The 15,307-nt window shown below is 35.4% G+C and overlaps 1 protein-coding gene across 4 annotated transcripts in view; it reads left to right on the top strand.

Moving 5' to 3' along the window:
- Window positions 1-15,307, top strand: part of MYO6 (myosin VI) — a 150,998-nt gene that overhangs the window by 128,154 nt on the left and 7,537 nt on the right. For 2 of the 4 annotated variants that reach the window (XM_058566750.1, XM_058566752.1), the window contains exons 25-31: window positions 432-582; window positions 2,672-2,880; window positions 3,560-3,638; window positions 4,534-4,694; window positions 10,641-10,679; window positions 13,570-13,673; window positions 14,615-14,746. In XM_058566750.1, coding sequence (XP_058422733.1) covers window positions 432-582; window positions 2,672-2,880; window positions 3,560-3,638; window positions 4,534-4,694; window positions 10,641-10,679; window positions 13,570-13,673; window positions 14,615-14,746 — 875 coding nt within the window. The remainder of the gene's footprint in view (window positions 1-431; window positions 583-2,671; window positions 2,881-3,559; window positions 3,639-4,533; window positions 4,695-10,640; window positions 10,680-13,569; window positions 13,674-14,614; window positions 14,747-15,307) is intronic. The other 2 variants (XM_058566753.1, XM_058566754.1) reach the window with 1 other exon arrangement.

The raw sequence follows: 15,307 nt of genomic DNA, 5'->3' as shown, positions 1-15,307 counted from the left end.
TTTCTCACTTTAGGTCTGTTAATAGTTGTTTTATATTTATATTTATATATTTATAAAGTGTGTGTTTACACACACACTTTATGTGTGTTAGGTACATATGTATTTATAAGTGTTATGTCCTCTTGGTGGAATTATATGCTGCCCGTCCTTGTAGATGACATCTTTTAAGTTCTTCTTTACTTTGAATTTTCAGTGTAAATATAGAAGTCTTAAATCCTATTGACATTAATGTTGTTATCACTCATATTTGATTATTTGTTACCTTCAACAAGAGATCTAAAAAGAGAATACTGAATAATATGAAAACAGAAGTGAAATATCCTTTTAGCATATATTTTAGCTAAACATAATATGTTTAGCATTTTATTAAAATGAAAAATCTATAGCATTAAATGGTGAAATTAAGTTCTGATGGAGCATTATTTTTACAGCATTGATGGCCTGGTTAAGGTGGGCACACTGAAAAAACGACTTGATAAATTTAACGAAGTAGTAAGTGCACTGAAAGATGGAAAACCAGAAATGAATAAACAGATCAAGGACCTTGAAATTTCTATTGATGCTTTAATGGCCAAAATTAAGGTATGTAATTTTAACCCTAAGGACTTGGACATGTTTTATAATTTAATATCTTTTGTTATTGGTATTGAAATTGCATAGAAAAATGTCTTTTTTTTTTTTTTTTTTGGTGAGCTAACATCCTAAGCCAATCCTCCTCTTTTTGCTGAGGAAGATTGGCCCTGGGCTAACATCCTTGCCCATCTTCCTCTACTTTATATGTGGGACGGGATGCCACCACAGCACGGCTTGAGGAGTGGTGCATAGGTCTGCGCTCGGGGTCCAAACCTGCGAATCCCGGGCCGCCAAGGTGGAGCGTGGACTTAACCACTGTGCCTCTGGGCTGGCCCCCTGTCCTTATTTAAAATGTTACAAATGTTGAGTTTCAGTGATGGCAAGTGATGCTCCTTATATTATTCTCTCTCTGTTTGGAAATTTTAATAGCAAAAAAGTAAAAAAGACAATTTTTATTCAATTTCATCTGTTACTAGGAAGAGAAGATCCCCCCCCAAAAATATTGACTAAAAGACTATACTCTATTAGTAAGGTTTTGCATAATCACTACTGAGAGGGGATTAATGCAAGTTATTTTAATTTGTTTCCTTTTTTCTACTTTCAGAAACCAATTTTTAAATTATGAAAGTGGTATTATTGAAAATTTGGAGAAAACCACCAAAAACCCTTAACCTCCCACACTGACACGTTCAACTACTATACTATTGCATATTCCCCTTCAAGTCTTACTTTATATGCATGTTTTTTTGGCATGGTGCTTACAGTGTACATGTAATTTTGTATCCCCATTATATTGTATGCCTTGTCCCTTTTATTGCATTGTTTTTGCATTGTCTTCATATAGCTTTATCATAAATTACTTAACTGTTACGAAAATAGCAATTAATTTCCCCCAAATTTTGTAGGAAAAGAAATAGAGCCTCTTTTTTTTTTGTCTTGATTTTTCATTTATTTGATTACCACTGGAATTGAAATTTTTTTCTATATGCTTGTTTGTTAGTTACATTTTATCTATCTATTCATACCCTTTCTGTTAAAATTTAGAATCTTAATGTTTTTCTCATCTGGTTTCATAAGTCAGTGTAATTATGTGAGATATAATACCTTCAAGTGAGCCTTTTATCATATTTTGTGCAGATATTTTTTGTAGACAGTGTTAAATCTTGGTGCTAGAATGGAGAAAGAAGATCAAGAATGAGAGTGTTTTGGATAAACTTAGCTGATTTTGTAAATCTGTCAAGAGCCATCTCTGTTTATGTGGTATTATCAGTTAACATCAACCCAGCTGTGTTTTTTGAAGACTCAGGAAAATAATCCAACAATTTTAGATGTATTTAATAATTTCTTAAATATTCCTTTTGTACTATTTCACATTATTGTTAAAGAGTAGTAAACTCTGGCAAAAGCATTCCTTAAAAAATAATTTTTAACTACAATATGTAACTTTGCCCACACCCTTGGATGTTTGATTACTTGATTGATAGGACATAGACTCAAATATCTGCGTGCAGAGATAACTTTTAAAATTTTTTGAATTTTATTTAATGTGCAAACAATATAACAAAGATAAGGGGCTTATTGCTTGCGTGCTTTCCAGTCGTTGCTGTATATGTGCATATTAGTTTCTATTTATTTATTTACTTATTTATTTATTTTTGTGAGGAAGATCAGCCCTGAGCTAACATCCGTGCTCATCCTCCTCTTTTTGCTGAGGAAGACCGGCCGTGAGCTAACATCTATTGCCAATCCTCCTCCTCCCCCCCGCCCCCAAAGCCCCAGTAGATAGTTGTACGTCATAGTTGCACATCCTTCTAGTTGCTGTATGTGGGACGCGGCCTCAGCATGGCCGGAGAAGCGGTGCGTCGGTGCGCACCTGGGATCCGAACCCGGGCCGCCAGTAGCAGAGCGCACGCACTTAACCGCTAAGCCACGGGCCGGCCCAATATTAGTATTTTTTTATTGTGGTAAAAGCACATAACATTAAATTTACCATCTCAACCGTTTTTAAATGTACAGTTCAGTAGTGTTCGGTATACTCACATTGTTGGGCAACAAAAGTTAACTTTTTAAGTACATGTTTATCCTTTTGTTTTTTAAGTCCACTATGATGACAAGGGAACAAATACAGAAAGAATATGATGCACTGGTTAAAAGCTCAGAGGAACTCCTCAGTGCATTACAGAAAAAAAAACAGCAAGAAGAAGAAGCAGAAAGGCTGAGGCGTATTCAAGAAGAAATGGAAAAAGAAAGGAAAAGACGTGAAGAAGATGAACGACGTCGAAGAAAGGAAGAGGAGGAAAGGCGGATGTGAGGCGTTTATGTTGTTTTGAATTAGAAGCTAACAGAGTAGTGACTTCTTGGTACTGATGGTGGTTAATGACTATTCTTTTTTTTAAAGTCATATTCTTATTTTAAAATACTAATTTTAGAGTAAACTTGAAAATGGAGAAAATAAGCTCATTTTGTAATAAGATGAAATGATTTTAACTATAATCTGAATTTTGGTTAGACTCTTACACCTGAGGATTTCTTAATTTCTTTTTAAAGCTATGACTTGCATGTTATTTTATAAGCTGGAAAAAAGGCACTTCTAGTTTTCTGCAGTTTTAAAACTGATAGCATTTTGGAAGATTGCCGTAATAGGGTAGACAGAAGGAAGATAAGAGTTGTTTATTGGAGGGGTAGTGGGAAGCACATGTAGCCAGGACCTTACAACTATAACCAAGTTAGTCTATTAAATTTTATAACCAAGTTAATCTAGAGATGTTAAAGGTTATAGAATATAATCGTATTTGTTTTGTTGTAGAAGAATTACTGTTGGTAGAGTTAGATTTTATTTTTTTCAAAATAAGTTGATAATGTATATGGCCAGGAGGTTAATTTGAGTTCCCATTCTGTAACCTTTCTTTATGAATAATTAAATTGTCTTCTGAAAGATTCATTATTTTCTATTAAATTTTTGAAGAGTTTTCTATTATTTTGTTAGGAAACTTGAGATGGAAGCCAAGAGAAAACAAGAAGAAGAAGAGCGAAAGAAAAGGGAAGATGATGAAAAACGGATTCATGTATGTACTTATTAGACAAACTGAATTTCTATGAAAATAGAATCTACAAAATTACAAAACAAAAGAAATGAGAACAAGATCTTGATTTCTCGATAAGCTGTCAGTGGTTTATTCCAGAGATAAAAGGCAGTGTCTGAAGCGAGTATGGGAAAGGGACTTTGGATCTGGGGAAATGAGTTCAAGTCCAAGCTCTGTCACAGACAGAAATCGTGACCTTGCACAGGTCACTCTGAATGACTGTGGCTGCAGTTTTCTCTCTGTGGAATGGGGATAAGTAATAGCTGTGAGCATTAAACGAGTTAACGCCTGTTAAAGCATTTAGAACAGGGCCCAGTTCAATAAGTGTTAGTTTGTTGTTATTGTTATTATTAGACCTATGGAAAAGTCAGATGAACATTCACTTAAAACATTATAGTGTTTTAAAATACTATTTTATACCCTTGTAGATATTAGTATTAGTAGGTTAGGATTAAGATACTCTCCCCACCCCCATTTTTTAAAAAGTCCATGTCTGAGAATAGTTGATCATGAATTTGAGTTTCAGTTTGTCTTGGCTTTCGTAATTTATCCTGAGCACAGCCAGCACTTTCAGTTCCTGGCATCTGCTGTCTGGGTGTTGGTGTTAACGTGATACCTGGGATGCTCTGGTGATGTGTGGGCTGCTCATACTGTAGTGATAGAATGGTGGAACTGTGGTTCCTCTGCTTCTCTTGGATTGGGAAAGAGAGGAAGCATTAATCAGAATACAGAAGAGAGGAGAGACTGAAGAGATTTCTGCTTAAACAATATATATTCCTTAGTAAAGAGCTTGTGTGGGACAATTTTAAGTAGTAATGGAAACAATCAAGTGAACAACTGGGGAGACCTTGTTGAAGCGGCCTTCTGTCTGTGGCAGGCTGAAGTGGAGGCGCAGCTGGCCCGACAGCGCGAGGAGGAGTCCCAGCAGCAGGCGGTCCTGGAGCAGGAGCGCCGCGACCGGGAGCTGGCCCTGCGGATCGCCCGGAGTGAAGCGGAGCTCATCAGCGACGAGGCCCAGGCTGACCTTGCGCTCCGGAGGTACTGGGCTCGGGATAGGGCGGGGCGAGGCACTGTCTCCACTGTCTTTCCTCTTCTACTCCTCATTCAGTGTGAAGGGAATGGGAGGAAGTCATGTTCCTTAGGTCCTTATACATTTTTTTTTTGAATTTTTTATTTATTTTTTATTCCCCCAAAGCCCCAGTAGATAGTTGTATGTCATAGCTGCACGTCCTTCTAGTTGCTGTATGTGGGACGCGGCCTCAGCATGGCTGGAGAAGCGGTGTATCGGTGCGCACCCGGGATCCAAACCTGGGCCGCCAGCAGCGGAGCGCGCACACTTAACCGCTAAGCCATGGGGCTGGCCCTGATCCTGACACATTTTAACTAAAATCATTTTAAAATTATTTGTATCCACTTTTATACCCAAGTGAATGAAACATTTGATTTCATCAAATTGTTCAACTTTTGAAAAATAAAACTGATATTTCAGTTCATGAGTACTTTGTTAAGAAAACATCTCAAGTTTTACTCTGAAATTGTCTAGAGTATTGTATAAAAGGTAGACATCTAATTTCTAAATACCTGCCATTAAATACCAGCGTAGAAATCAGTGAATATATTATAATCCAGTTTAATATATTTGAGGTTGGGATTTATTATTTTCCTAATGCAGTTTTTTTTTTCAGTATATCGTACCCTTAACACTTGGAATGAGGAGAAATTTTACACATCACTCCCCACCCCGAGCACCCTGTGTTTTAAAATAAATAGATTTTCTCTTTCCAAGAAAGAAAGTTAATCACATTGAAATATTTTGGCTCCTCGGGTTTCTGGATTGTCTCTAAATACTTTATTTTATTGGAGTGTGGAGGAATATGGAAGTTCTCATTAAAAGTTCAGGAAGGTTTTAATATAACAGATTCATTTTTTAGCAATTTAGGGGCCGGCCCAGTGGCGCAGCGGTTAAGTGCGTGCTCCACTTCAGCAGCCTGGGGTTCGCAGGTTTGGATTCCGGCGTGCACCGATGCACTGCTTTTCAAGCCATGCTGTGGCGGCGTCCCATATAAAGTAGTGGAAGATGGGCATGGATGTTAGCCCAGGGCCAATCTTCCTCATCAAAAAAGAGGAAGATTGGCATCGGCTGTTAGCTCAGGGCTGATCTTCCTTGGAAAAAAAAAAAAAAAAATTGAGAATGCAAACATTTGTTATTTTGATTATTTTTAAAAAGAAAGCAAAACTAGTCTGTGGGGTTCCTTTTTTGTAGGTAAATATGTGGTATGTGTATTGAGAGGCATATAGATATACATAACCATGCTTTTCAGAATGTCAGAGCACTGTTTGTGACAAAATATAATTAAAACACAACCACTAGATGTTGCTATTTCCTTGTGAAAGGAAAAGAGTGAGTTCAAATTGCAAGGCAGTGATTAGATTTTATTTAGCTGAAAACAAAGATAGGGAAGGAAAAGAGTGTGTTAAGTTGCCTTCACACTTTTTCATGTAAGTAATTATGTTGGGGAGGTCTGGGGTCTGAATCATATATGAAAGTATATTATATTAAAATAAATGAAATAGGCCTATCAAACACAAAGTATTATAATAATTGTTAAGCTCTTGGCTTTGAATCCTATATTTGGGCCTTTTGTTGACTTTTCACTATAATTAGAATATTTTCGCCTGGCTGTGGCTTTTGTAACTGCAGACTCAGCTCAGCTGCAGCTGTCCGTCCCTTCCGCCTGCATTACGTTGGGACGACTGGGAGCCTTTATGCATGGCCGACTAGTGGCTGGGCCAGGCTCCTGAGCGAACAGGCTCTTAGAGCTGCTGTCCCTGATGTATGTGAAGAAGTACTGTAGTGGACAGAGCTGGCTTGATTATGGCTGAAGTTCATTTCTAAGTGACTCATTAATGGAGTCATTATTGGTATTCATGGCCAAGGTTTATGTTTAAGCATTGGAAATACCAAGCTATATCCAATGTCATTCTGTATAATATGTGTAAGATACTGGCTCATATATGGACTCTTTCCTGTCCTTAGAAATGTGCACTTCCAAGGTGAGTGGACCATTTTAGGACTTTCAACATAAATGACAAGTTACCTGTGATTTTAAGTTAAACAGAATTAAGTAGGTAATAGGACCACTACTGAGTAATTAGGAGATATTCAAGCACTTATGACTTGAAAGGCAGAGAGTTGGTTTTAGTTCTTCTGTGGGACATCCCTAGGGTGATGTCCCCTTCTCTGGAATGCCCCTTTAAGTCCTGTCTGTCAGCTGTCTTCCGGGACCCTCAGGTCCTTGAGAGCTCCTTCCCTTCTGAACCTCCTGGTTATTTTACACTCTGTACTATAAGCATTAGCACTTCACTGTGGATGATGTTCTATATAGATTTTCCATGTTTGATAATTTTATCTTACTCCATGGGCTGTAACTAAATGTTTTTGAATGTTTATTTTACCTTTGTTAGCGCTGAATTCTTGCTAACAAATTTATGAGTAAGAACTCTCTAAGTAACCCTGTTCTTAATATATAAGCATGAAAATGTTGTTTTTGGGTTCTGTGATGCATTAAAAATATGTGTAGATGGATTCTGCTGCAATAAACAATTTCAAGTCACTTTTCCAGCTTGGATTCCCATCCAGTAACTTCTAAGTAAGAATTGTTTTTCTACATATGTAGTATATTTTAAAATATGATCTCAATCAATTACACATATGATCCTTGATGCAAAGTGGTGATTTCACATTACCTAAAATTATAAAATAATGTCCAAATTCTATTAAAAACCAGCAAATCTCACAATATATGAATTTTCTAATCTAGATGTAATATATTTGCTCTTTAACTTTCATTGAATGCCTTTAATTTATTCTTTTCTAATTATTTTTAATAAAGATTTAAAAACATTAAAATTCTGAGTGATCTTATACATAGATTAAATAAAGATAATGGAGTTTTTTAAATCAATGAATAAAATCATTGAAACACAGATTTGGCACAATCCAGATTTTCACAATTCAGAATTGGTTATGATATTAACTAGAATATATTCTTTTCACAGCATTGATGGAGCAAGACCCAAAATGACACCGTATGTCATTTCCCATTTTAGAACTTGATTTCGTTATGTGACCTTTTTAAACATAGCTTGTGGATACTTTTGGGAGAAGTAGTTTCCTCATTGAAGCAAACTTTACATTATTTCCTTTTATTAGAAAGAATGAGATAACTCATTCTTTTTTCTTTCTTTTTTTTTTTTGCCTGGGAAAAATGTTTAGTGCTCCTCTTTGGCACTTGATCACAGTGGTTTGATTTGGTTTTCTTCTTTGTGTTTTCTAACTTTGTTTCAACTTTAACTCTGATTTTGTTTTATGTAGTTTTAATTATCTCTTACTTATGTCTTTATAGAAGCAGATGTATAAATAAGATATTTAAAGTATTTGAGTCATAGCAGATAGCTTAGTTTTCAGTATATATGATAGTTCATTCTACTAATAGCTAAAATAGCTCATAATCTGAGGTTATAGATGTAATGCTAATTTTGGAGCTACTGTATCTTTTTATTATGAAAACCTCTCCACAGAGAAATAATCTAAGTAACATTTGGGTATACATATAAAATATATTTGTATGTATATATACAATTATTTTATATATATAGTATACATATATATATATAGTATACATATAAAGTATATGTATCGAGTACCAATATGTATACTTTATATATATTCAATTTTGGAATATATATAAAATCTGGATTTTAGCAGCTTTTAGGACCCAAACTATAACCTTTATAGTAATGGTTCTCAACTCTGTCCAACTCTAGTACCAATAACAAACGTTTTATAAATGATGCAACCTACATAAATAATTCCCTCCAAACAATACATGTAAAAGAAATAAAAGGACAATAATTTATAATAAAATACTATTTATTTTAATATGAAAGTGCTTGCTCACAACTATAGGAAAATATAATCAAGTACTCAGATGTTTTACTTATACGTAGAATCACCGTTGAATGCGACAGCTACAAATGCAAATTGGTATAAGCATGTTATATCAGTCAGTTAAATATGCAATTGTGAACAGTATCTTGTAAAGTTCTCAACGGAGCTAAGTACAGTCTCCTCTCAAATATACAGTAGTTGGTATTCCTAGAAAAATTCTGTGAACATGGAAACCGTGCATAAAAAAAGTTGTTTTACATGTACACAAAGTTACATGTAAAACATCTCTGTATATGTGCATCTCACCTCTGTGTGTCTGGTGGACATGTTAAAGTCACGTGGGGCCTGGGGGAAGTTCTTCCTTGTGCAGGATGTCTGCACCCCTGACCCCTCACCTCGTCAAGTGCCAGCAATGCACTCTTACAACATCGGTGTCACCACAATGCACCAAAAAATCTGAAAATGTCTCTGACCGGGAGCTATTGCCCTCCATTAGAACAGCTGCCTTATGGTTACCATTTGAGCTTGAATTTAAATAAGCCCTTCCACCTATGTCTAAGGTGAAATTGTGAGAATTTGCATATAGTTTGGGAAAATTAGAGGGAAAAAAGTACCTGGATGCAGGCACTATTTCTATTCAGTATGTTTGGTGTAGGTCCTGGAGCAGTAACATGGGGTCAGGTGGGGTACTGAGTCAGTAGGGATTGACGGCCAGGATAGTGGCGGGGCATACAGAGAAATGTCTATATGATCAACAGACCACGTAGTAAAGAGCTTTGAAAGGCCATGAATTCCCTTGAAGCCTACTGTGGGGAGAAGAAATGGAGGAAGCTTTAGGAGAAAGAGATGGTAATAGAAGTTTGAGGTAGAGTGATAATACAATTAAAAATATTTATCAAAATCATGCTGAGTTTGAAAGTTGGAAAATTCTGACTAGCCTAAAGAGAGATTGATAAATGTATTGCTCAAAAGATAATTTTTATTAGATTATATTTGTGGTTTTTACTTTGTGTTTATTGTCCTTGATCATCAGTTTTGAAAGATGACTTTTTCTCTGACTGTCTTGCCGGGCGGGACTCTGTCAGTATGGAATCTCAGCCCGTGTTCATCAGGAGAGAAATGCAGGAGTCCTCTGCTCCTTCATCATCAGGGCCCCAGCTCTTGGCAAGCATCCAGGAAACTGTGCCCTGAAGCAAATATACCCATCTTCTCTTCCTATGATTTTTACTGATTTGTAAGATTTTGAGGTTACCAGAGTCTGATGAATAGAATGAGTGAGAAAATGATTAATTATGAAGGAAGAGAGCAAAGGACAGGAAAATAAAATAATGAAATTAACGAAGTGTTGATGAATACGATGAAATGTCCATCCCATTTCACAGAATTAAACAAATATTGAGAAAAGTTACACTCTCCTGGGTAATAAAAGAAATCTAAGTTTTTGCTTTTGGGAGATGTTTACCCTTGGAAGGTCACAACACTTCTGATCTTTAATTTAACAAGTACTTGGTGTATTTCAATTCTTTTTTTTAAAGCATGCTCTGATTTAGACTTTTAGAGCTTCGAATACATCAGACTCTTATTCAAACTCTGACGCTGTAAAATAGATGAGCTTGGTTTACCACCATTATGCCTTATCTAATTAATATTTACTAAGCAACCCCAGTGCAAAAATCTTTGTATAGGTCTATATCCTGCCAAGTTTCCTTTATGTATTTAAAACATGCTGATTATGTTCTATACATGAAAAAATACCACAGAAGCATGGCTCTGATGAGATTTTATCTAAATTTTCTGCTGCAAAAATGGAGATGGTTTCAAATAACTTGAACTGGATTTAAACAAAAATTTTGATGTATTTTATGGCTATGTATGTTGAAAAGTGTATCATAGACTTTTATAAAGATAGTGAATGATTAATAAATCAATAATATTATTGAAAATAGAAGTTTTTAATTATACTTTCAGATCTTTTAAGTAATTTATATAGTTGTCTTTTATATAACTATGTTGTGTTATCGTTTTTCTTGTAGGGAACAAATGGCGAAAGAAATTTCAGAATTTTTGAGTAGGTTAGTGTGGTGTAATTTTGGGAAATGTCACCTCAAAATCATATTTTTAAATTACTTTTCATTATTTGGACCAGAACCTGTTATGGGAATAGCCTACTCTTTGCATGTAAATTTTCTGTATAGGAAATGTCACTTAGCCCTCACGCCACTCTAACATAGAAAAAGATGAAAAACAGTGTTCCTCTAAATTGGTGTTTCTGCATGGGGATACCGTTGGCATTTTTGATGTGACTTTTCCTTGTTGGTAGTACTGCCCTTCTTATCACTGGCCTCCACCAACTCGGTCTCAGTAGGGGAGCCTTGCCTCTCATTGTGACAAAATAATATTTTAAAACTCCTCCTGGGAGTGATGTTGCCTCCTGGTGGAGCCACTGTATCTGGTGGAAGGGGAGGTAGAGGAAGAGTGTGGCTCCCAAGCTCCTCACACCATAGCACCATATAGAAACCACTGATGTAAAGATTGAGCCACCAGAGAATATAACTTTCAGCAGGATCTGGTCCATTACCTTCATAAGTGAATATGCATCAGTAGTATTTTATCTGTCAATTTTGAAGTTACAGAGTTAATTGAAAGTGTTAAAATTAATGTATTTTTTAAAATCAAAAGTCATATTTGCTACTGCCTTACTGTATTGTTTACGTGATTGTCTTTATAACAAGTCTAAATAATCAGTACATCACACCTTTATTTTACCATTTTAATAATTCCAGAGATGGAGGGAAAAAGCATTTAAATGCATTTCATTTGTGTACTACTTAGGACGCTGAATATGTTTTTTAGCAGGTGTATTTTTGTTTAAGGTAATATGAATGAAAAGTTAGTGATATTAAAACCATATTTTAAGCAATAATAATTTGAATTCAGTGGTGTTATTTTGTAAAAGTATCAAAACGCACCTTATGTATGTTGACACTTCATGTATATTCTGACAATCTGTGAAACTGTATGTCAATTCACTTTGTCTTTCAAAAAGAAAAGGAAACAACAGAAAACCCATAAGAATTTTCAGCTACTCTCCTAGAAAAGACTCTTAGAAGAGCTAGGAAAAAAGACCTTTTTTCTTTGGTTTATTGAATGGTAGTTTAGGGATGTAGAAAAGAAAAAAGGAATATTTGAATAAATGCTAAAGCATAATATATTGTTAAGGGCAATAGATGAGACCTTGCTGACACACAGCTGGCTCTTTCTGAGCAAAGCAGTTAAGGAGAAAAAGCTACATGGAAAATTGCCACTCACACAGCTTATGAAAAGTATAGATTCTGCAACAAACCTGCAAAAGATTTTAGCCATAAAAACGCAGGAAGGACCAAATGGCCACACGTTATTCTTTAGCCAGGCTCATTTGTGATTGACAGCCATCCTGTCTCACAGTTTTTAAGTTGTAGGGTAGTGTCTTTTATTCTTTAAAATGAAAGCATAGACAGGCCTTTACAGAGGCAGAAGGACCTTGTTTATTTCGTTGTTCCACTTAATGTTGAAGGAATAACTTCTCTTGTTTCAGGAAGAAGGATGCGTGTTTTCACACATCATTTGTCAGTAACGTCAGTCTCATTAAGTGTTTGTGTCTTGACTGTTTGCTGAGATTGCTTTTACCCTTCAGAATATAAAACAATGAGAAAATAAGAGCTCATTTTCGGGTATTATACCTTGATTGCCCCTCTTGGAAATATTTCCCAAGTAGTGGATGATAAGGCAAAATTCCTTGTATGATACTTGAGAAGCCATGTTTTAGTTCTTTTGTATTTAGTTCTTCTAAGATGTGCACTGTTTTCTTTTCATGTCTTGAGATGTGATGTGTTTAAATTCTTCCTTTGTTACATTGAGCTTAAAAGTCCACTTGCAGCTTATTCTGGGTGTCTGCTATGTGGCAGGTGTAACCTTTCACCGAAAAAATAATGTTCATTATTACAGAAAATAAATTGTTCCCATATTTTCTGAATAATTATTTCAAATTATGTGTATAGAAACAGGTCTTAAGCCCTGAGTAGCACTGCTATGAAAAAGTTGAATTTATCCTATTTTATTATTTATTATTTTTTATATTTTTTATATATATATTTTAATTTTTATTTCTTTCCTCTTTCCCCACTCAAATGTTCCTACTACAATGGGCCAGATACAGCATTGTGCCTTTTGAAATCTCTGTTATCTGCCTCATGACCTAAGACCTCTTCGTTTAATTTACTGGTTGTCATATTATTGCTCACTAAATATGAAGGCGTGATTTTGTCTGGTTATAGAACTTTTCTAGGTGTTCTTTAACAGTGAGCTAGATAGTCCCAGGAGCTTTCAGGCTCCAGCAGCTCTTCTAGCCTGCCCTTACTGTTTGTTGTGGTGGGTTGTGTTGGCCACTCACTTGTGGACCCTGTAAACGTCCAGATGCCCAGGAGAGTCTGAGCCGTAGGTATGGCTAGGGGTGGCCATCTGTAGTTTCCAGTAGTCTGCAGCTGATTGCACTGTGCAGCTAATGGCTCATAAACAAACCCTTAGTGTGCTTCTGATGATCTTTCAAGTATGTTGAAGATTTCTTTTTTGATTTTGAGAAATATATATCAATGAATTTTTTAACTTTAGTTGTTCATCTATCCGTCAGTTAGAACATTTAAACTGAAGTCAAGGAAAAGTCTGTGGTACCAGAATATTGGAATCAGAAGTTCTGATTGAAAACCTAATATAGCTATCAAATGGCACACTAAAAAATTTTGATTTACCTGGGCATCCTATACTACATCATTCTTAATCTCATCTGTCAAAGATACAAAAATTATTACATATGTTTTTCTATTAGTTGTTTCCAGTTCTCAAACTTATGCTCACCTTTTTGCCTGTTTAGTCAACATTTCGTTCATGTTTCTAGTTTAAATATGCAAAAATATGTAATAATTACAGAGGTCCTGCTGTACAAGCCACCAAGGCAGCTGCTGGTACCAAGAAGCATGATCTTAGTAAATGGAAATATGCAGAACTGCGTGACACCATCAATACGTCTTGCGGTGAGTGTGTGGAGAGAATGAGAAATAGGAGGGCTCCATAGCTGACAGGTAATAAAGTAAATACCTAGGCTGGGATGGGATTTTTTTTGCATATAAATTAGTTTAAGCCATTCTCTTTGTTACTCTCACCTTACAATGAAGACCTAGTTTACTCACAAAAGTAAAAGAAAAACACACTTAAGAGATAGGCTAAATGAATTTAATTTATTATCTAGGTCGGAGAGAAAAAACATAGAGAAATTATGCTTTGGAGTATGTTAATGACTGACGCCTCTAATGTTATTCATAAGAGTTAAATACTTATATATCAGAATATTCTGGTCCATGAATGTAAAGTAAAAAATGGCAGTGCAGTCCTTTTTTAAAGCTATTTTTATTCCAACAGAACAGAGTAAAATACTATACCCAGAGGATCCAGAGTTGTGTTTTTGTTTACACTACAGTGTTTGAATTCAGGACACTGTGACCAGGAACTATATTGTCATAATTGTAGAAAACTCCTCACCGTGTTCTTTGCCTCCCCAGTGAGCTTTATCTGCATATCACAAACAAAAAATGTGTTGCATGTAAATCTAGCTTGCATCTGAACACAGTGACTTTTGATTCTATTGTTGTGGCCTGTGACAAGTGACTTAACCTCTCTGATTCAAGTTCTTAATCTATAAAAAACCTATTTAGTCCAGGGGTCTTGTGTGGAGAAAATGATATAAGATACTAATAGTGCATAAGAAAATGCTCTGTCAATATAAAAGATAATATTACCATAACATGCTCATCTTTTAATGATTATCTTACTTTTGATTTTGTACTATTAATTTAAAAGTGAAAACTTTATGTATATAAATATATATATGTTTATGCCATAGAATCATTATGTTAGATAACTAAATTAGGAATGTTAATTTTTTTTTCTTTTTTGGGTCTTTCTATATAATCGATAGATATTGAGCTCCTGGCAGCTTGCAGAGAAGAATTTCATCGGCGACTTAAAGTGTATCATGCTTGGAAATCCAAGAACAAGAAGAGAAATACTGAAACAGAGCAGCGTGCCCCAAAGTCTGTTACTGATTATGGTAAAAATCAATCTGTACTTTTGAATGTTCTGAAGTATATGTATATAAATACATGTAACTCTACATAAGACATTTGGGTAAAATGTCCAGTATAAATTTTCTCCTACTGTGGAACTGTGATCCACTGAACCTAACACAACCATGGTAGCTTGTGTTTCCTAGCATTATTTCCATTAAATACGTCTTTAAAGTCATATTTGTTAAGATGTATTGAATTTACTTGTTAAGATAAATTCTAGAGGTAAGAATATTCTTGTCTATACTGAAGAGGTTGTGCAATAAGGTTATAAAGACGTATTTGTTCCACATACCGCCATGCATTGTTTAATGATGGGAATACGTTCTAGAAATGTGTTGTTAGGTGATTTCATCGTTGTGTGAACATCATAGAGTGTACTTACACAAACCTAGATGGCAGAGCCTACTTCACACCTAGGCTATGTGGTACTAATCTGTGGGACCACCATCATATATATTGTCCACTGTTGACCTAAATGGCCTCATGCAGCACAGGACTGTACACATACACACACATACATAAAGATTACGTGTAGAAATGTC

Source organism: Diceros bicornis, chromosome 23 (genome assembly GCF_020826845.1).
Source record: "Diceros bicornis minor isolate mBicDic1 chromosome 23, mDicBic1.mat.cur, whole genome shotgun sequence".
NCBI lineage: Eukaryota > Metazoa > Chordata > Mammalia > Perissodactyla > Rhinocerotidae > Diceros > Diceros bicornis.
This window is presented reverse-complemented; position numbering and strand designations above follow the sequence as displayed.